Source organism: Clinocottus analis, unplaced genomic scaffold (genome assembly GCF_023055335.1).
Source record: "Clinocottus analis isolate CAN_PGR_092001 unplaced genomic scaffold, fCliAna1.0.p SCAF_22, whole genome shotgun sequence".
Taxonomy (NCBI): domain Eukaryota; kingdom Metazoa; phylum Chordata; class Actinopteri; order Perciformes; family Cottidae; genus Clinocottus; species Clinocottus analis.
This window is the reverse complement of record NW_027175954.1, coordinates 3,777,074-3,799,767: the sequence shown is the minus strand read 5'-3', so window position 1 is coordinate 3,799,767 and position 22,694 is coordinate 3,777,074. Positions and strand designations below refer to the sequence as shown.

Here is a 22,694-nt window from a genome sequence, read left to right as displayed (position 1 = left end):
ACCGCTGACCTCCCATAAGTGTAGCTGAGCCCTTGGGAAACCGGGGAGTCATGGAAGCCAGCGGCACAACCAAAGAGACGCAGGCCTCGTCTCTGGTGTAATGACCTGAAATCAACAGACTTGTTCACTGCAGCCCAAAGGAAGAACTTCCTAAATAAAGGCCTTGCATGGCTTTAATTGACCTTTGAGTGGACCATGGCTTATTATTTTTCTCAGCTCTATAGAGATAATTAGACTCCAAGATTGCGACATTCCGTGGCATAGCAACGTTTTACTGTAATCATCTTTTGCTCTCTGCCATCCTGTCGGTCTCACTATGAGAGCAGAAGAGTATTATTCCTGCAAATGATTAAGCATCAAATACAACAGTTCAAATTAATGACAACTTGTCGAGATTTTGACTGAAATATTGTGTCGGACTAAAGCTTACACACTGAAAGCACGGGAAGGTAGATTGATGATATTCTTTTACTTTAGTAAAAGGAAATTCCAAGCGATCAATTTAATTTTTAAGGCTTCTTCAAACAGTACAGCAAACAATTTAGATTAATTCAAAACCGTAAATGGGAGTTAAAAACAAGGGGACACTGAAAAAAAATCACTGCAAGCAAAAATATAGCCTTAAGCTGTCGAATGTTGTTGTTTGTAAAGTCTTCAAACATTTTAAGATTGATTTGATTTTTTTTCTTCAATATTGGTAGCAACACCAGCTTCATCTGGAGAATAAGAATCTTGGTGGACAAGCTTTGGTGTCTCTGCTGCAGTGTCTATAACTTTTTTCTTGCATGCACAGAGACACTGCTTTTATCAGAGTATTGTTACTTGTTTAGATACAAAGATATACATGTTTACTTCACCAATTTGTCTGGTCAATTTAACAACATATCATTTAACAGTGTTTGGAATAATACTGACAATATGAACACTATGAACGCTATAAGTAAGTATGCAGGAGGTTTTTTTTACTTTGAATTGATTTGACCAACAGTCAAAATTCTTCCCTTTGTTCCAATAACAGTGTGGGTGGATAACAAGCTACACACCCTCATGATGTATTTACACACAAAGAAACTGGTTCTGCCCGCGCAGAGATCACAATGTTGGCTTTTCTGTATTAATTCACGTAATCATGCCATGCAAACTGCCATTTGTCACTTAACTTGAGGAACATTCAAAAGTAAAAATTAAACACAATACATTACATGATATGCATGGAAGCAAATATAGGCTGTGAGATTGTGAATTGTATATATAAATTAATATCTACAGTAGTTGTGAAATTAAATCACACTCTAAGAATGTTGAATTCAAAACTTTGAAATGCATGGTTTCTATATTATTTTATTTAGAAGTCCCCTAAACTCACAGTAATTTATTTTTCAGTTTCAGAAACATCATGTAGGCCTACGTCTTTTGAGAAATTCATGAACCAAGAGACAAAGGGGATTTTTCTGTTTTTCTGTATTAATTGTTTTTGCAAATTTAATTCATTGGCTAATATAGAGTATCGGGTCCAATATCAGTGCATGTATTTGATTTATTTCAAGTCTGTATTCCATTGTATGTAATGGGGGTAGCTCATCTGTGTAAAATGATGAAACAGGAAATTTCACAAATAGGTATTCATCTGCTTATGAAATTTAAAAAGGCATCTATTTGCTTTAAGTTATTTACTCGCTTCACAGTTATTTCATTAGCACCATGTTCTCAGAATATAATTTTCCCTTTTACCAGGAGAGGGCGCCGAATGAAACTCCCAGGACTCGCGAGAAAACGCAAATCTCACGACCGAGATCGCTCTCTTTAACTCTCGCGGTATTTCTCTCTTCCTCCTCTTTCACTCCCTGTAGCCAACATGGCAGTCGGCAAGAATAAGAGACTGACCAAAGGCGGCAAAAAAGGTGCCAAAAAGAAGATGTAAGTAGAAAATTCTTACATCGTTACGCTAAACAGGTTTTACCCTTTTCATTGGTGTTACTTCGGTACGAGATATGTGAAGGATGAAGCCGATTTAAAGTAGATGCCGCTGGGTCAGCGCTAGTCTCGTCACCGGCCTCTGTCGCGCTGGATGAAGTCGTAACGTGCCGTGTCCCTTTTTACTCAGAGCTTTTGTATTTAGTCGTAATTGGTTTGATTTAAACTGCTTCTGATTGTTATCAATACCTCGCATAGAGCTGTGGGGCAGTTTGTTAGTGTATTACACTCAACGTGACTTGCTGCGGGCTCCTAACGTTGCACGCTAGCATGGTTTTAGCTGAGCTTACCAAATCAACATGGCAGCCAGACGCCACAATTAACTTGGTTGATTACTGATCAGGTTAATAGTTTACGACATATTTTATCAACTAGAGGATCTTAAGTTTTTTTGACCACGTCGTTAAGGACACTGGTGAATCGATCGTATAGACGTAACCCCTCCACGGTGGCTGCTAACCCGAGCAGTGCCCTTTGCAGTGCGTGGTGCGCAGCCTGTGTGCTAGTCCTAGTAGCACACGTCTACTCTGCAAACGTCTGTGTGCTTTTGGATTGTCTTTTTTGTTTAACGGGTTGGCTCTAAGTGATTGTTTCTCCCTCTTGCAGTGTCGACCCCTTTTCCAAGAAGGATTGGTATGATGTCAAGGCACCAGCCATGTTCAACATCCGTAATATTGGCAAGACATTGGTCACCAGAACTCAGGGAACCAGTAAGTCGTCATGGTGTAAATTATGTATATGTACATTAAGCTGTCGCACATACATGCTCTCAAGCTCCTCTTAATAGTACTAAGCACACATGTTGGATTTTGAATCATGGTGTAAATGCAATTCCCATTACTGATGTTCCACTGATTCCAAATATTGCCATTACTTCCATTTCTACATTTATTTTTTGTATTTCCTAACGTGAATGTCATTCCTCACCACGTAGGAATCGCCTCTGATGGTCTTAAGGGACGTGTGTTCGAGGTGAGCCTCGCTGACCTGCAGAACGACGAGGTGGCCTTCCGCAAGTTTAAACTCATCTCCGAGGATGTTCAGGGCAAGAACTGCCTGACCAACTTCCACGGCATGGACCTCACCCGCGACAAGATGTGCTCCATGGTCAAGAAATGGCAGGTAATGACCGTGGTTTTTACTTTATCACTCCATGCCTTTTATAAAATGTCGCTTTAGCTGTTGTGAGTTTGATGGACATTGCGGAGGGATTCAATATCTAACCCTGTTTACAAGTTAATCATTTCCACACTAAAATGTTAATTAAGCTTATGTGCCTACAATAACATTTAAGGACGAGTACTACTACAACATGAACTCGTTTTAAGGGCAGTGCTAGTTTGCAATTGAAGTTGGGTTGGATTTCCCAAAAAAAATAAAATGTAACAGAAATGTCAGTTCCGGAATTTTTTTAAATTATTTTTTATAATAGTTGATCAGTGCTTGCGTGACAATTTTCTTTGGGAATAGTTTAAAACTGCTACTCAAGAAGCTCTTGAGTCATAAGCAGTCTTGCTGATTTTAGTCAATATCAGTTTTGTAGTGAGTATTATAAGAATATTGGGTGAAACTGTAATGTCTCTTATAATAGAATCACGTGTTGTGTCAATTTGAGGAGATTTTAATGTTTAGGGTGGGCCACTTGAAGTGCAATAATTCTCCCAACTACATCTACTCACTGTACAAGTGATAGCAATAATATTCTGAATACCTTCTGTTTTAATGTTTTTTTTTTAATAAAGCCTAAATGGGATAGTTGACCAAACAACACATTGTTCTGTTACAGAAACGGAGCTATTGAGCTCCATGGAAGTGGAATAAAAGTGCAGTTTGGTCTATTTTTTTTCTTTTTTTTGCTTTTCCAATTCTTAAATAAATTGTGAAGCAATTTGGTTGAGGGTCAAATGTGCTTGTGATTACTTGATGAATAGTTTAGTTACTGGAAAGAACATAGGCTTATTGCACAACCTTTTGATTCTAAAAAATGGAGAGAAGCAGTTAACTTTTCTTGAGTTATGCTTTTTCAAACATTTGATTTTTAATTTGTGTGTGTGACACCAATTGAACAAAACTGCAGTAAAGAAGGGAATGTTGTGAGGAGGGAAGCCAAGCGACCAATAGTCTATAGTATTAAATATCGCAAGGACTTAAGTGGTGTAGTTTTCCCAATAACCTCTAACCAGAATTGTTCTTTTTCCTTCTCAGACTATGATTGAAGCCCATGTGGATGTGAAGACCACCGACGGCTACCTTCTGCGCCTGTTTTGCGTGGGTTTCACAAAGAAGCGCACCAACCAGATCAGAAAGACGTCCTACGCCCAGCACCAGCAGGTCCGTCAGATTCGCAAGAAGATGATGGAGATCATGACCCGTGAGGTTCAGACCAACGACCTGAAGGAAGTTGTCAACAAGATGTAAGTCATGTGCAGTTTCTCCTGAAACTGAATGAACGTCCGTTTAAATATTTTTAAAATTCAGACACGTCTTTGATTGGCAGCTTCAACCAATATATTTCCTGATTGCATTTACAAGATGACCCTCTAATGCCAGTTGCAACTTAAATTGCATAAGAGCTAGTCTATAGAGACGATTGGTGAACTAATGGGCTCTATATGCCACTTCATGCGGACTTGTGTAGAAAGTGGCTTGTGCTTCGTGAACACCGTTTGCATTGATGCGTTTGTATGTTGTGTTCCAGGATCCCTGACAGTGTTGGTAAGGACATTGAGAAGGCCTGCCAGTCCATCTACCCTCTCCACGACGTCTACGTTCGCAAGGTCAAGATGCTGAAGAAGCCCAAGTTTGAGTGTAAGTGATGCACAGCTGTAACACAGGCTGTCTTTTTATTTTCCACTATCAGTGGGAACGCATGATGACCAACAGTTTCGGTCCCAGATGATCGCCTGATTACTACCCATTGAGATCACCTGATGTTCCCATGCATGAAAACCATATAGTTTTCATTGATTGTGTGGAAAGATGATGCAGATTTGCTCAGACTGGTTTCCAGGTCAAATCTTGAATGGGCTTTGAGGCGTGATGGATGAAACTTCATTGCAACGTCATTGCAGTTTTCACTTCAAACATCAAGCTGCTTACGTTTGCCAGTGTTCTTATGTTTTTTTAGTTAAAAAGCAATTTCTGTTCTGTTGCAGTGGGCAAACTGATGGAGCTCCACGGTGAGGGTGGTGCCACCAGCGCTGCAAAGCCGACTGGTGATGACACTGGAGCCAAGGTTGAGAGGGCAGACGGCTATGAGCCCCCTATCCAGGAAACAGTCTAAACACCCTGACAGATTTAATAAAAAATGTAAATGACCAACAAACTCAAGTGTTGTCTTTCTGCATTGTGTTTTTGTACATGTGGTAAACTTAAAAGAAACTGGTACAAGCTGAGAAGTTAAATCCAATAGCCCTACAAACACTCTGAAACTGGAGACCCCTAATGGTATTTATACTGTAATAACAAGGTGTTAGAATCTGTGAACAGTTCTGTCTAAAGTTATTGGTCATGTCTCGCAGTACAAATATGGAGCCTAAACTGCATAAAATCACTCCCTTTATATCGTTGTCTGTAGTTCCCAGTATTTCATCAAACAGCCACTAAGAAAAAACATTCTGCAATCATGACATGAGCGACGCTGAGTAAAACTCAACATCACTACAATCTTTAGTCGCGTTGGTACATTTAGACGTTTATTAAATGCTTCACAGAAGTTGAAGTTTTCGTCATCCTGATCTCGTAGCAACATTTTTATGCCCTTGAAGGTTCTGACCTTTTATTTCATGTAATGGTAAAGTATGGGACATCTTCAGATAACCACACACAAATATAGGTGTAACAGGAGTAAAATAATAAACCATTATATGGTCCAAATGTAGTTAAAGAATAGTAACCTTATGAATCAATACAGTATTTCAATTGATTTATAGTGATTCTTTGAACACTTCTATAAGTTAAGGCATTGGATGAGAAAACTGGCTGTTGCACAACTTTGAGATGAAATACTGAATTCCAGTCCAGACTCATTTCAGTTGTCGTCCAGCGGTGGGACGTGGCACTATCCCAGAACTTGCAAGTAGTTTCTCGGGACGAGGGCCCGTTTCCCTCTCAAGTCCCCCAGGAACCATTCTTCATCAACAGGCTCCAGATCAGTTACAATATCCCCAACCTGAGAGACGAGTGAGACGTGAACAGAATGTCAAAGCTTTCTAAAGATCATCTTTGTCAGTAAAGTTCATTAAAAAAAAATTGCTATACCTGCAGAGAGAGCTCCTCTTCACATTTCGAAGTGAAGTTGAACATTGCCCTGCCTCTACTTCCGGCAGGCGCTCCACTCGGCTGGTTATCAGACTGCTGACCTGCGGAAGAAATCATATACTACATTAATTATGGATTAGAAATTATGCGAGGTATTACGAGGTATTGTTTTCCGATCAATTAGTTGATAACCAATAATGGCTTTAAATACTTCTAAGTACCAATACCACACAATACCCAGTTTAAGCTACTTAATAGTGAGTATTTAGTGCTTTTCTTTGACTCATGAAGTAATAAACTGAATATCTTGGTCAAGCCAAACAAGCAATTTGAGTTAAAGCCACTTTTGGCTTTAATTAAACAATCAATAAATGAATTTGCAGCTGAATAATGAAGTTGCTTGTTCTCTTGAAATATTACAGTAAAACTTTTGTCAGTGATGGAAGAAACATTCACATTCTTTAAGTAGAAGTAGCAATACTACATATTCAGGTTGTAAAAATAAACAGTTTTTAGACAAATGTAGTGGAGTAAAAACTTTAATATTTCCATAAGTCATTAAATGGAAATACTCAGGTAAAGTACAAAGTCCACGCGTTGTACTTAAGTACAGTACTTAATGTAAATATACATTACATTTGTGAAAAGTGTCTTTTTGAGAAAAAAAAATGCATTGAAATGTGTAACAAAGTACGTTACCACCGCATTTGTGATATTGAGTAATTTAACAGAGACACACCGATTCTACTGCTAATTATTTATCTTTTTTGACTCATGATAAATAAGTTCAATGAGTGGGACTGAGGATATAACATCAAACCGTGGGGTCTCCATACCTGTGCTGCTCTCAACAAAAGCCCGGGGGAACAAGCCCTCTCTCCCGTTCAGCCGGCCGCTGCTCCACTCGGCGTCAATATGCCGGCTGACGAGGATGCGGTCGCCCTGCTGAAACGTCAGGTCGCCGTCTGAATCCCCAGCATAGCTATACCGAGCCACCACCCACTCCACTCCGGGCTGAGACGCCTACACAGGGAGCAGGACAAGAGGGGAGGAGAGACACTTGCGACTTGGGACACACTTTTTGTCTGATTTGTGGGGTTTAACAGGACACATTGGACGTGTTGCAAAAAACCCTGATTGTTTGTGACGTTTCCGTTGACATGAATAGTTGTTACCTTAGCCGGTTTGGCCACTTCGGGGTGTGGACTCGAAGAAGCAACCATGCCTGCGGGAGAAAAATGATATCCAGGTTACTCACGTAGTGACGTAGAACTAAAATAAGTGTATGATTGTGGGGTTTTACCTGGTGGGGAGTTTACACTTTATACTTATAATATATTTAAAGTATGTACACATGTATTTGTGTAAAACAAGTAACATTTGCAGATTTCTGTATTTTTATATTGTGTATAAAATCAAATTTAATATTTAAAGCTAAACGATTCTGTATTATTTTTTTTAACCTGTAACTCTGATAAAACAGCATCTTAAACTTCACGATGGGTTAAAACTGTAATTTATGTCCCTCATAATTCTTGAGGAGGATTCACGGAAATAACTGTGTGATCCTCTACTAATTATGCAGAAACTAGAGACAAAGTTATGTTAGTTCTTTCATAGATACTTGCTCACGTAAAGAAACCTACAGATATTATACTCCAACAGATAACTGAAGAAATCAAATATGACTGGAAAACGTTGTAAGGAGGGACTTCATTCCATGGCCTCAGTATGTTTAAACTCCTGGCTGCGGAGCTTGTTGCACAAGGGTGTTGAGACCTTTTGTAAACAGCTATTTAATGAAATAGAAACACAAGCACAAATTCCTGACATGTCACAGAGGGAGATGCGAGCCAAAATACAGCCATGGGGTGGACAAAGGCTCTTCACTAATGGACAAAGTCACTGAATGAATTTAGACTCAGCACTTCTGGGTCATCTTACCAGGCAGTGCAATCCCGATGGACTGTCTCTTCTGATGAGTCGGGGCTGGAGGCAGATCTTCAATGACCTCTACGAAGTTGAGAGGGAAGATACCAGACGAGAGGCCGATTTGTCCCCGAGCCCAGTCCTGTCCAACGAACGCCATCAGCTTGATCACATCCCCCTCAGAGAACGACAGCTCCTCGCTGTTTTCCCCCACAAAGTCGAACCTCGCCACGCATCTCGGACCGCTTTAGTGGAGACATTCAACATTAACATCAGGTCAGTTCATCAGGGTAGTTTTTAGAAGTAGGTACATGAAGTTTATCGTGTAGAAACTCTACCTGACTGTTGTAGACTGTGGCCTTGCTTTCCGTTCAGGAAGCGGTTTTGAGGAATTTGACTAGTTAGAGGAAAGTATATTGAAATTAATTTATTTAGGAAATCTTTAATCATACTAAACATTTAACCAAAGACGTGATTGATGCAGGGAAAGAATGGATTTCAATGGTTGAAACTTACCAATACTTTGACATAATTGACGGGAAAGAAACCAGTAGCTCCCTTACAAGTGCCTCTGTACCACTCACTGTCCAACTGCTCCACCATGGTCACAACATCTCCGGCTTTCAGACCCAGCTCTCCTTCACCCTCTGTGTGTGCAGAACAAACAGCTGTTCATGGGCCTCATAACCATAATCCAAACATGTTTAACACTTATGCAAAAAAAAAACACAAATAATTTGATGAATTTCAGTTATACACTCATTGTCAGTAATTTCAAACAGTCAGTATGTTCAACAATAACTATATTTGAATTAGAAAGATGCACCACAATAATAGTTTGCTTTTTTGAGACTCTCCTGTCTGTGCTCTGGAGTCAGGGAGCGGTTACCTTAGCTTAACTTAACCTAGCATTAAGATGGGAAGAAATTGGCAAGTTTCTGTTTGCCTTAAGACACGACATGTTGATTAGTGAGTTTTGCAGGTGTTGGGAGGCTTATGTTTTAATTCTGGACAGAGCCGAAGTATCCATTACCTCCTGCGTTTGGTCTTTTTGCTAAATTAAGCTAATTTTCGCTTAGCTCCAGAGACTGAAAGCACTAGCCTTGCTCTCTCTAAAGCTAAAAAAAAAAATACTCCTTCCTACTATAGTCCTCAGAAGCGCACAATTTGGATTAATACATGTACATTTTCACCATTGGAGAGAGCCAGGCTAGCTGCTGCTGCTGCTGCTACCAGTCCTTATGCTAATCCCCTCCTGAGGCTAGCTCTAGAAACTTTTAACAAGAAAGCCAATGACAGTTTTTTTTCCAAAATGTTAAACTATTATTTCAATATGTGTTTAATTGATCTAATCTCAGTCAGCATTTGCAGCTGTTTACATAAAAAAAAAAAAAAAACACTGATGTGTCACCTGGATTGAAGTCATGCAAGGCCTGCACCTTCAGCTCAGAACCGGTTCCACCTGAATCGGCCGGACCGGCATCCTATTGGGAGAGAGCTTAATGTAGCAGAGCCCACATTGCAAGATAGACTCAAGCATTAAAGGAATGTTTTACTCATAAATATTACCTGTGGCTGGGACATGTCTGAGACGGAGGAAAGAGGAGTTATAACCATCATTTGGGACTTATGTACACTGCCTCGGGTGTCTCCAACTTGGCACTCAAACATATTGTGGTCAACTTCATCGAGCAGCAAGAGCACATCATTTTTCTATTGAAAAAGGACAACAAGGGTTATTCACTATTGCTGAATCAGCTATGTGGATCTCTTGTAGGCTAATAGTACACTTTTAAGGCGGCACGTAAGCCAGTGAAAGTAGTTTAGAGACCTGAAATGACAGTTCTCCTGCGTTACTCCCATCGTAGTCGAAGGATGCAATCCCATGAGGAAGTTGAAGCTGTGGCATGAAAGCAAAAATTAAACCGGGGCTCATCAAGTGGTATTTGAAACATGCTTAGTTGTGCGGGGGGATGTCTCTCACAATGTATTTGTTGTAGAGACGGTGGCCTGGTTTGGGCCTAGGTGGTAAGACAGGTCCTTTCCTGTGGGGCTTCTGTGTCTGGAGTTTAGGTGAAGAGCCCCAATGTGCCGACTGTGATCGACCTATGGCCTGAAAGCTGGGTGCAGGAGGTTTTACCGGGCCCGTTTTGGCTAAAGGTGGGCGAGGAGGAAGGGTTTTGCTCGACGTCAGCCTCCTGAAATGCAACACCATCGTCAAGTTGAGTAGCATGTTGACAAAGTGTACAACCGTTTAATGTTTAAATTTGTCCTGAATTCTTTTCACTTTCACTCACCGAGGTGGCAGTGATGGCTCTGGTCCAACCGGGATGAACTCCTGCAGGAGAATCCAAAGGGGCTTTTATATTGCCACTAAAACACACTTGCAGCCTACAGCAGTGGAAACCATAGAAACCAGGCTACAACACAGAGCATTCAACCAGAGCCAGCTTCAGCTCAACAGCAGGAGACATGTTCTTGTGACTACAACCGTTTATTTGCTTGTGGAGAGCAGAGGAAATGATGCCAGTAAACTACACAGCTGACCGACAAGATAAACCGGATTGAGAGAGGCCTAATGGCCTCCGAGTGTTTCACATCCTAGTTTATAAGTACATATACATCAACCTGTTAATTAGATAATATTTCAGAATAAAGACAACAACAATAATCACTCTCTATGTAGTTTTAGCTTCACAAAGAATAACCTCTTCTTTGTTCAGAAGTAGTGTTTGCAGAGTTTATAGGTTAGTGATTGTTCAGTGGGATGCTCATGTTACCTGCTGGGGGAAGGTGGGCGTCTGACTCTGGATGTGATTCACTGAGCTGTTTAGGAAGCCAATGGGCTTCTCAGCAGGGAGAGGAGGGGCACTGTCCTCAAAGTTATCTGACACTGGAAAAAAAAAAAAACTGTTTTCCACAACTTCCTGAATCCTTGTCACGATGCGTAGAGAGATAGTATTATAACTCCAGTATATCTTGATGGTTATCACATGAGGTTTACTGTCTCACAGGGACTCACATGAACCAGTTTTGCTGGGGACCCTGATGGTGGTCGGTCTCCGTGTCATACTCTGTCTGGGGAGAGAGCCTCCGTTGCTGTCCACACTGCGCTGAGGTTTGACCTGGATGGGATCTGAACAAAGAGACGCTTGACTCGAGCTGCGTATTTACACAATGTAAACAAGGACAACAACCTTTTAGTCGTCTATCTGTAAATCCAGCATTGAAGTACTTCCTTTATTTGGTGATTGAAACTATTTATTGTAAGTTGATTTGTCACGAAAATAACTAGTTCAGTGTTCGCACCATTTTAAATACTTGATCTTGAGCAGATCTTTGATCTTAGTAATTTTTTTTTATCATAGATAAATCTATAATGAAAATGTTCTGTAGGGGGGATTCCTACAGACAGCTGACTTTGTCATACACAACATAAAATAAACGCTACTCACTTAATGGACTGTCCACATACTCATTTTCTTTGACAGAGACCGAGTTGTGGTTGTTGATATTCAGGTTGGGTTTCAGAGGTTCCTTAAAAGGCTTCACTGGAGGTTTAGGAGCGACCGGTGGAGTGTCTTCTTCATGGATGCTGTAGTCTCTGGTCAATACAGACGGGCGTGACCTCTTTGGGACGGACGTCTTGCTGAATAAAGTCTCCAGTTCCTCTTTGACTGGTTCCACAGATTTCCTCGGGGGCAGAGGTTTGGGAGCTGGTGAGGGGATTTGGGGCATGTTTGTGACTGACACGTTTTGATAGTCATCATCTACACCGGGGTTTAACTGAGGTTTAAGAGCAACAGAAGGTTTGGCAGCAACCGGAGGAGGTTTGGTGATGGCCTTCCTGGGTGTGGGTTCTGGTTTGGCCAGCTCAGCCGCGTTTCCCTCCTCGGTACTCGCATGGGTCTCAAAGGCCTGGATCCTGGCCCGGATATTGCGTTGACTGTGGTTAGCGGTCATTTTGCCACCTGCATCATCAGCTTGTGAGGCCTCGTCTGATTGGTTGACGTTGCCGCCGTTCTCCGCACACTCGTTCTCCGCACTAAAGACCTCCAATAACTCCTTTAGATACTTATTGTAGGAGACCACGTCTGGATCCGATTGAATGCTGTCACAATGTTCGCTGAGCTTGACCAAAGTCTGAACTTTGACCTCTTCTGTGATCGCCGGCTTTCGGGGTTTTGTACGAGGAAGTGGAACGGGGCGTCGACCGTGCTCTGGGTCAGGGGAAGAGGGAACAGAGAGAGGGGTATCCCAGTATACAGTGACAGATCTAGCGCTGGTGCAAGTGGAACCTGATTGGTCGGGTTGCTTCACATCCCTTTGGTCCTCAGTGTTTGTGGATACTGGAGGATAAGTCCCAACTCGTTCCCTGTCCACTGGTTTTGGTAGCGACGGCCTTGGTGGTTTTTGTGGCTTTTTACCTGGAAGGAAACATGATCATCATGAAAGATCCCCCATGTAGAGCAGAAATAGACTAAAACTTAAAACTGGTAGATTCTCGTACGCCTCACCTGCAGGTCTTTTCCCTGCTGACGGTGGAGCAGCAGCACTGCTGTCTTCCCTCACAGGGTCAGTCTGAGTGGTGCTTGTGGTGGTGCAGGTGGTCCGCCGGGGGGCTGCAGTGGGCTTAACAATGTGCTCTTCCTGGGTCTTCTCTTGAATCACCTGGTCATAGGATGGTGGGGGCTAAGTCATAAGAAAGACACAGCAGCACATGTTATTATCCCATGTAGTACAGCATTAGCAGTGTGGATATGTCAATATTTAGACCTTCTTCTCGGGTTATACAATTAAAAGTTTGATGTCAGAGGGAACTTTAAAAGCTACAACTCCAAGAACTCAAGAGCACAGAACCACAACCATGAAGGACATATTTGAGATACTGGCCCGAAGAATCAAGCTTTGTTCACTAATGAAAAACAATCTGTCCATCAGATGAGGCCTACCTGGGGATCAGCCTGGATGCTTGCAGACCAGCCTGACTGAGGAGGATGAGGGTAAACCACAGAGTTTCCTGAGAACCAGTTGTTACTGGCCAGAGGTTCTGCTGAGACGATGGTGATCGACGGTCGCCTGAAATACAAACCACACATATGTATGACAACAATTGGGTTAATATTAGACTCAATATGCAACAAATGAGATATGTCGTCTTTTTGAATCCACATCAATGAGGAGCAAAATGTCTTGTCAGCAACGATTAAAAAGTCCTCTAATCTGAAATGATTGTTTACATTACCTTCTTTCTCTGGTGTGGTCACCCTGAGAGTTTGTTCTTGCTGAAGGAAGAACAGTTATGTTAATTATGTGTCATAGATTTCCCTGCACAGAATTTTTGTAATTTAATTTCCATTTGTCAAGATTTAACTATATTATCACTTTTCTGACGGAAAATTATTATTCATCCTGAAAGAAATACTAGCTCCCCCATAAAATATCCTTCCTTTTCTCCAAAAAAAAAAACGTAGTGTTCTGAAAAGGTCAACTTACTTCGTTTGATAGCAGCTCGTATGGAAGACAGAGGCCCTTGGCTGAGGAGAGAGCAGAACATTTATCATTAAGGTGTTGGTTCAAAGCTTTGTGGTGACTCAACTCCTCGCCCACAGCAACTATATTTCTGCTTTGTACTCTTGCTGCCAACTTATGCAAAGATAAAGGATTTAACGTCACTTTTAACGGAAACATACACAAAACATGAAACAGAGAAAATGATATTCCATATAAATGACAGGGATCTCTCCCTCTCTACAGATGGGGAAAAAAAATAGTTAACAGGAAAAATGATTTGAAAATTCATTTTATAATTGAGATGTTGAAATACAATATTTCATAACGTGATACAGTAATTAAACTATATAGTCTAGTCTAGTTAACTGCCAAATTACTGACCACTGACACATAAAGTGTAAGTGGCATATTTGAATAACAACAAATAGCAGTAAAAAACTTAAAATAAATAGTTTAAACATTTTAAGGGTTCAAACAAAGGATAAAAAATAATGAACGGTAGGTAATTTATAGATTGATGTTTGTGGAAGGAGCTCAAAGCTGTCAAATCAAAGTCATAGTTGTGGGAACAGCAAGAGGGCTTGAGTCAGGTATACACTTCTACTTCATGGTACTGGTTATTTAAGACAAAGATATTTGACATAGGTTAAAGGAAACAGAAGGTTTACAATACAAGACAAACTTCCAGTGTGAACAGTGACGACTTTCAGTGTTAAATGAGAGCACAACACCCCTGCTTTAGCTGTTAAAGAGCTCAGTAGAAATCTACCTACCTTACAAAAACATGGTGTCCATGAGGTACCACCTCCAGGTAATCACACAACTCTCTCTCTCTCCACACAGTTGGACACGGTTTCTTATCCTCAGGTTTACCTCTCAATGTGTAAAGATTATTCGATTATTTTCTATTCCTAAAACGACATCACAGGCAACATTATGAAAGTGAGATTCTCAGTGCGGAAGAGATTACACTACTGCTATATTAATTCTCTTGACAGCGGAGGCAGGCGCATCATTAACGCACACCCCTGCTCATTAAGGAGCGACTGCATGATGTAAACTATCTGGGGGGGGGGGGGGGACCAACAATCCTCACCCTTAATTGATTAGCTAAGCTGTAAACACCTGTGCGATCTGTCATAAGGAGCAGAAGTTCCTGGATATCTGTGATGAATGTCAGCGAGGAGGCGGTCCTTTCCTTAATGTTTCTAAACAACAAGCAGCATGACGCGTTTGTCCCCATGTTGACCTGCTGATGGTCTGTGAGGATGATCAGTGCATTGTTTTGGTCCATTCACAAACCTCACCAGCATCAGCAGATCTGATCGTTAAAGGGACAGTGCTCCGTTTCAGCAACAGTTCAGAGTTTGGGGAAACTTAACAACTGTTAATGCTCAAAGAAAATGACATACCTTAAATGTAAATGATCCGGCTTGATTCTTTCAAGATGATCTGTGGAGAAAAAACAGAGAGGTGGAGGTTTTAAATGTGATGTGTAGCAACAAACAAAGAGACCATCCTGGCACTTATCAACATTCATCTATTCTAATAATCTATATTGTGGAGTTACGTCTAATCTGACAAATCAAGACACTTTATCTCACTGATCCAACAATTATGCTAAAATACACTACTACCATGACACAGTGGTTTTATATATATATATATATATATATATATATATATATATATATATATATATATATATATATATATATATATATATATATATTTATTCATGTATTTATAGAACATGTATATATTTATTTACACTGTCCATATCTGTTTATACTGTCTTTATCATATTTCACCACACTGCACTTTAACTGCTTCTCTTTTGCACTCCGGATAGATGCAATCTACAATTTGTTGTCACAGTACTTTTACTATGTGCAATGACAATAAAGTTCAATCTGATCTGAACTTAATCTGATTCAAGAGATTGTTACAACAGTTTGGCAAAAATATCCAACAGTTGAACTTCTCCTCTCTTAGTAGCAGGACAGTGACACAGTTTGAACTTTCAGGCTATTTGGAGGACTTCACATCCACGCTGAAAGAACAATGAAGGGTTTGTAATACTTTGAATATCGTACACTGTCCCCAAATGTTTTGTAAGGTGCAGCAGGACGATGACTCCAAATATACAGACAAGGCAAACAGGAACCTTTAAGACCTTCAAGGCCCCAGACTGGTCTGAGGATCCTTACTTGGATGCAATGCCCCCCCCAAAAAAGCAAAGAGTACCCAATACATGTGGGGCCTCTAAAGTTGGGGGGTTATACACAAACATATACATACTATATTTTAAAACCGTTTATCTCATGTGGATGAATACACCTTACAAGTAAAGAGTCTGAACTTTAAAACAACTGTGGGTTAATGAAATACAGTCAGCAAACGTCATCACCAATGCCAGTTGCACGAAAATATATATTTATAGTTTGCTGACATTATCCATCATAAGCTACCAGATCAAGTAAGACGTTTCACATTTGAAAACAGAAACAATTTGATATTTCATCTTTCAAAAGCTGCACAGTCTCACTTTAAGATGTCATCATGGTTTCATTTAAATCACTCCATGCTGCTACTTACAGAGGAGACTCTATGAACTTGAAATACAAGAACTGAAACCTAACTGGCAGGAACAGCAATTACATCTCGATGAACTAGTCATTCTAAAGGAACTTGGCATGTAAATTTACAAAGAAGGGATGGTTACATACACAATACAGAAACCATCCAATAGATAGAGTGATAGAATCATCTGTACTCTGTTGTTGGATAAAACAAAACAATCAAACACATGTCTGAACGTAAACTGCATTGAACATCATAGAAAAGGAGGCAGTAGGATCAAAAGTACTGCGTTGTGTTTATGTGATTCTATAATAATAATAATAATGCCAAATGACCCTGAAGATTAGGATTAAGAGCCGTTGAGAGAGAGAGAGTCAGCATTAAAATGAGTCAAATTGTCAAACTGTTACTTTCCCGCAAATTCTCACACACACACACACACACACACACACACACATACACACACACACACACACACACACACACACACACACACTCTGTACTATTATTCCCGGTCCTCACTTGGCAGTGAACTGAATTCCATGTGAAACAACCAGCTGCAGAGAAGCAATCACTGTCTCTTAGTTAACAGCTAGACTAACAAGCAATACCTGTAACGCAAACAATCAAATATACCAAAAGGTCATTTGTTTCACCCTACTTGAGAGTGAACATCTTTAGAAAAATACAAGCTAGAAAACAACAAGCAGGCAGTGATTGTAGCCAGCATTGTTGTTAGCCTGAGACCATGACCTCGTCGCCAGTCAAACCCAGCCATCACACCTGTTACTGGTTACCTGTTGGTACACAGAGCTACTGCCTCAAGTTACACTTCACCAACATGTGAGAAGAGACCTTCTGCACTTCTGGCATTTAACAACAAAGTATTTTAGCAACTGCCGGACAAATGACACGTTACACATGATCATTTCCTTGTAAATATGCAGTCTGAACTACATTCCACAATAGCACAGGTGCTTTCACTCATGTATGTGATGTGCCTCTCTTGTGATACGTAAGTTATGATGCTCCTACCTGCGAGGAATTATAGGCATAAATATCAAATCCTCAGCATCAAAAGAGTATTCCCACCAGGATCCTCCCTCCATCGAGTGTGTGAACGTGACGAACGACTTGAAGCCAGCCGTCACACACCTACAGACACCAGAGAACAGAGGGAGGGCCCTGTGGTAGCTCAGCTCTCCTGTGTTTACTTGGCCAATCTGATGAACTGGAATGTGGTCATTCAGGAAGCGGTGTTTGTGCCACACACTGCACCGTCGCTGTCGTTTCCCTTCAAAGTAAAAGGTCACTTTGAGAAGTTTGAAAAGAGCTTGAATAATTGACCCTGGCAGCTTCGGTTGTACTTCAAGTCACACATCTGTAGTTTGGCTGCAAATTGAACTGATATGTATCAATAAACTTTACATTTCTAGCATCTTTTACCCAGGTTGGTGTGAAAAAACTAAGAACTGCAAATCCCTGGAGAATCAAAAGCACTGTGAAGGCAAGATACTGATATCAATAAATCAATAAACTGAGAAAGGTTTTGTTTTTTAAATACACATGACTGATAATAAAAATGTATTTAAAAAATAAATTATTATCACACAAACACTGTGGTTTTAAATCCAGGCTTTAAAAAAAGCCAGCTTTTGAGATTACATTTAAAACCTTTTTTTTTTCAATATTCTCTGAGCTAAATGCTGCGTCACCAAAGCTTTTGGGCTCCCAGAGCACCAGACTGGTCCACATGTTAGAAACAAATGATGTCTAATATGAAGGCCACGCATCAACATACAAACTAACAGGTCATCCTGTTCTTCTCAATTCTTACAGTCGTCACTTTTGGAAAACCGTATAGTAGACATATCCAAAATAGTCAGCCATTAACCATTAAAAATAATATTTCAATAGCTCACTATTTGGTTGAGCTTAAGGGATGTTTGCAACACTGAGACATTGTGGTACTACCACGTTGTGTTGCAGGTTCCATCAGATTGTTTGAGGTGAATGTAGGATGACGATAATCCATCCGTCAGCTGTTTTAAAAGAGATTTCATCTAGTATCAGTAGGCTAACTAGAATATTCAGCAAACATTACAAAACACCTATTAGAGACCATGGCAGACATTCTTAATTGGGTGTGACATTCATTAAGAGATAATATCCAATTAAAAAAGATGGAATTATGATAAGATTATGCAACGTCTCATGGCATAGAGCTTTCCATGCCATTTAGTCGCAGTGAAAACTAAAGTCTACAGCTGGCTGTGAGGCCGAGAATGTCACGTCAATTATTTACTTCTAGCTTATAATTGACCATCTGAAGGCTTATTTAACCTCACAACTTTATGAGAGCAATACCCTTGAGAAAATACCCAAACTAGGCCGGATTTCTTCAAAAAAAAACATGTACGCTGTCTACAGTTTTTGGATTCTATTTCTAGTCAGCAGACATCCCTTGGTATTTGTGGGCCGCTGACACATGAAAAGACAACACATACACACAAGAAATTCAGGAGGAAAGGGTTCCCTTCACAGCTGCACTCACACTTAGACACATGCCGAGATTACTCAGCACAGCGGCAGCTGTCACAGGGCAGCTGGTGAAACGGCTGGCGACAAAAGGGAAAGAAAGAAAAACGTTCCGCCTCTAAGTGTCTTCAAACTTCACGCTAGTAAAGTCAGAGGTAAGACGAGTTCTGACAAAGGGCTTGGTCTCTTCAGGTCTTTGGCTAAAGTGGCTTTTTCCAGCACACATGGGCGAGTGTGCTGATTTAACTCAACATCGCCGTGCATCATGTTCACCATGCAGGAAGAAACACAACATTTGTGTTGCTGTCGACGGATCTTTGTGCACAAGAGATTTCCCCTGACTTGTAAAAAAAAAAAAAAAATATGATGGCGTCATCACTGACTAACACAATGACAACAGCAGCCGATCTGGAGCTTCAAACCAGAGGAGATTAGATGGTGTCAATGCGGGCCAGTGGAAACTACCTGAAACAACAGCATCTGACGGGGATCCATTGTGTAATAGTGGAATGAATCATGTTAAACTATCACTCTGAAAGGATGGAAAGCTGCATCATGTACAGACAAGAACAGCTTGTTTGTGACGCAGCAGCCCGTCTGCACGGACAGACAGCCGGATGAGGGGGGGTCAGGGTGTGGTTGGGGGGGGTGGGGGGGTGAGTCCAAGCTGCAGATAGCAGGACAGGGGGCAGGGCACAGGGGGCTTTGATAAGTACTAATGCAGCAGGTGTTGCTAAAAAATAAAGAAAAGAAAAACATAGACAGAGAGGGGGACATTCAAACTAAGACCTCAGACAGTTGTAACACCATCAACTGACTGAAAATAAAAAGCCGGAGGTTCATTCATTAATCAAAGGCTGAATGATGACACTACGAACCTGGAAGCAAGCCAAAACTATGAGGATCAAAAGAGCCGTTTCCTTTAAGTCACATGTTGCAGAGAGGTGGGTGGGCCAACCTTTTACAACCACTGAGCAGGAAGGTACGTTACCGTAAATATGTGACAGGCAGGTTTCAACAGTTTACCTTAATGAAAACACATTTTCCTTAAGTAATTTGTCCTTAATAAAAATATTTTAAAAACATATAATTTAAATCCAGACGGTAAGAACTGCACTGTGAAATTCACAGTAATTAAATGGCAGCCATTGACAAGTAACTTACTGGAGGATGGGCCAACGTTTCTATAACCACTGGGTGGGAAAGTACTTTACTGTAAAAGGTTTCAACAGTTTAACCAAATGAAAACAGAGTGGCCTTTAGTATTTTGTCCTAAATATAAGTCCAAATAAACTTTTTTTTGTGTAAATCCAACCAGAAGATCAAAACACAAAGCAGCCTGAATGCTTCTTCTTTTAAAAGGGTTTTGTGTCTCACAGCAACTGAAGGACTGCCACGGGTATCAAAGCACACATTTAAATGTCCTAAGATCGATCTGTCCAGACATTAAGAAACAAATCACACATTCATCCTGGAGGCATCTCTGTGTCAGGTTTCAACAGCTTCTGATAACTACAAAAGTAGTAATAGTTGAAGGTCCACACCTTTGTTTTTGTTTTTAGTCCCATAGCTACAAATTACGCAGACTTTACACTTTTGCTGTGCAGTAAAAATGAATGTTTGATGTGTTTCTCCTTCGGCTCCATTAGCTCCCATTCATTTCTGACTCATGCCATTCTGTTACCACACAACAAGAATGTGAATTGGACAAAAAAGGGTTCACTTTAGTAGATTCCACATGTTTTAAGAGTTTGATTTTCATTAAGTTCATCATTTAATAAATATAACAGCGACTGCCTGGTGGGACAATACACTCAGATTTATGTTAAATGACTAGCTGATGTATGTGTGTGTGTGTGTGTATATATATATATATATATATATATATATATATATATATATATATATATATATATATATATATATATATATATATATATATATATATATATATACATTCATGCACTGTTTTACAGACTTGAACAGCCTAAATCATTTGCACCATTTCGACAACAAATGATGAACTGACGACATATTGGAAGTCTCCGTTACATGTCGGATTGTCAGCCTGTTACATTCCCAAACAGATGTACCTGTTGCCTGGTTTCTGTGCCGGACGTCCCGCAGGTCTCGGCGCTCCCCCTCTTCCTCATCTTCACGCCGGGCTTCGGCCATCGCGGTTTAAACCAAAGTAAAAACAACACACACAACAACAACAACAACAACAACAAAAAAACGCAGCAGAAATACTTTACTTCAAAAGTGTTGCTATACAGCTCGCCCGTCTATACGGTCGACGACGCGTTTGGGTTCCTGTCTGGACCACTGCGGGGCTCGGCGTGTCCTGCCCACCGCAGCCCTCTCTCTCTCTCTCTCTCTCTCTCTCTCTCTCTCTCTCTCTCTCTCTCTCTCTCTCTCTCTCTCTCTCTCTCTCTCTCTCTGCCCGCAGTGGGCGGGGGCGGTGCCACTCACCGCAGGACCCCACCGGGCAACGCGCTCACACTCGTGCGTGGGAATGTACACAGTCAGAGCAGGATCAACCCACTCCCACTGCCTCCTATCAGCGAGGGAGATAATGATGTGGAGACCTCTTCGTGTAATGTCATTTTTTTTTATGTATGTGTATCGTCACCTTCCTAAAGTAATAGCCCAAGTTATTTTTTGCAGGTTTTTCAGAAAACACAAAACACTTGACTATGTGTAACAAGCTGCCTTTAAGTCAGTTGTTCTCAACTCACAAGCAAGGAACTTTCTCAACTTCTCAAGTGTATTTCATGAAAAGATGGTGCAGTTTGAACGTGAGATAGTAAAGATATGCACGCCGACTTAAAAACACGTTTAATGATAAACCAAAACGAGCAGCTGGTGGCGATGCTAGAGAGGGAACCTTTTACAGTCATAGCTGCATTTTGATTAAAAACCAAAAAGTGCATTTTCAGGACACAAGGTGTTACAATGTGCATCACAATTCAGAATCTTCAGCCATTTTGCAACAGACTCAACAGCTTTCATGCACAAACCAAAAAGTCCAACAACTAAAAAAAAGGCTCAAATGAACTGAGAATACTCACTCACTGAATCTTTGACAAACACTTTACTATGGACAACAAGTCACTGTATTAGGAGCAGCTATTCCACAAATTCAGAATCACTGCTATAGACACTGCACAACAGGCATACTGTAATACCAGTCAAAATATGTTATGATTACTAATATTATGTTCCAGTGATATTTTCATTAACTTACAAAATGCTCACAAAAATGCAAACTAAATTGCTAGAATGTGAATTTATGTGTGTGTGTGTGTGTGTGTGTGTGTGTGTGTGTGTGTGTGTGTGTGTGTGTGTGTGTGTGTGTGTGTGTGTGTGTGTGTGTGTGCGTGTCTCATCTCCGACAGCTTCTCCAGAAACTTTTCCACAAGAGAACAATGTGTTTAAATACTTCTTGAAAACTGCAATTCAGCGGAATGTCCGCTAGATGTCACTGTAGGATTGGGCATATCTTTATAATCTGGTTAAACTTTGAGTTTTAAAAAAAAAACCCTCTTTTGTTTGAACCAGTGCCAACATTTTCAGTTAGTATGAATCACCACGGAGGAACATTAGGGGAATTGTGTGCATGGAATTTCTTCTGATTTCTTAAATTGTGATTTGAGCTTATTGTATCTATAGGTGTATAATGTGGGTATAATGTAGGGGGAAAATACATCTTAAATTTAGGAGATTGAAAATAGCATGTCAACATGAGCATTGTCTCAATTTATGAACCAAAAAAAATCTATATTTGTATCAAATAAGACAGATAAATAAAACCAAAGGGCTCTTATTAAACATGCCCTTGTACCTCACCCTTCTGTCCAGCAGGTGGCGACATACTGTATAAATCTGAAGTCTCT

The 22,694-nt window shown here is 40.6% G+C and overlaps 2 protein-coding genes and 1 non-coding gene across 3 annotated transcripts; 2 read left to right on the top strand and 1 right to left on the bottom strand.

The window, feature by feature from the left end:
- Positions 1-1,792: 1,792 nt before the first annotated feature.
- rps3a (ribosomal protein S3A) lies at positions 1,793-5,299 on the top strand. Its single transcript, XM_068588854.1, has 6 exons — positions 1,793-1,917; positions 2,581-2,684; positions 2,909-3,096; positions 4,180-4,388; positions 4,673-4,782; positions 5,130-5,299. Exons 1-6 carry the CDS (start codon positions 1,856-1,858, stop codon positions 5,255-5,257), a joined length of 801 nt encoding a protein of 266 aa, XP_068444955.1. The 5' UTR covers positions 1,793-1,855; the 3' UTR covers positions 5,258-5,299.
- Positions 4,839-4,909, top strand: LOC137793360 (small nucleolar RNA SNORD73). Its single transcript, XR_011078204.1, has one exon. It is a non-coding gene; the product is annotated as a small nucleolar RNA SNORD73 (small nucleolar RNA).
- Positions 5,300-5,661: 362 nt separating the features above from the next.
- sh3d19 (SH3 domain containing 19) lies at positions 5,662-21,081 on the bottom strand. The gene is made up of 21 exons (XM_068588970.1): positions 20,892-21,081; positions 15,090-15,129; positions 13,660-13,700; positions 13,409-13,448; positions 13,116-13,242; positions 12,681-12,855; positions 11,619-12,590; positions 11,186-11,299; positions 10,944-11,056; positions 10,461-10,501; positions 10,148-10,361; positions 9,995-10,063; positions 9,733-9,876; positions 9,575-9,647; positions 8,680-8,810; positions 8,502-8,560; positions 8,179-8,408; positions 7,410-7,459; positions 7,071-7,257; positions 6,235-6,335; positions 5,662-6,145 (listed from the first exon to the last, which is right to left on the bottom strand). The coding sequence occupies exons 1-21, from the start codon at positions 20,971-20,973 to the stop codon at positions 6,035-6,037; spliced, it is 3,114 nt and encodes a 1,037-aa protein (XP_068445071.1). The 5' UTR covers positions 20,974-21,081; the 3' UTR covers positions 5,662-6,034.
- Positions 21,082-22,694: the final 1,613 nt, after the last annotated feature.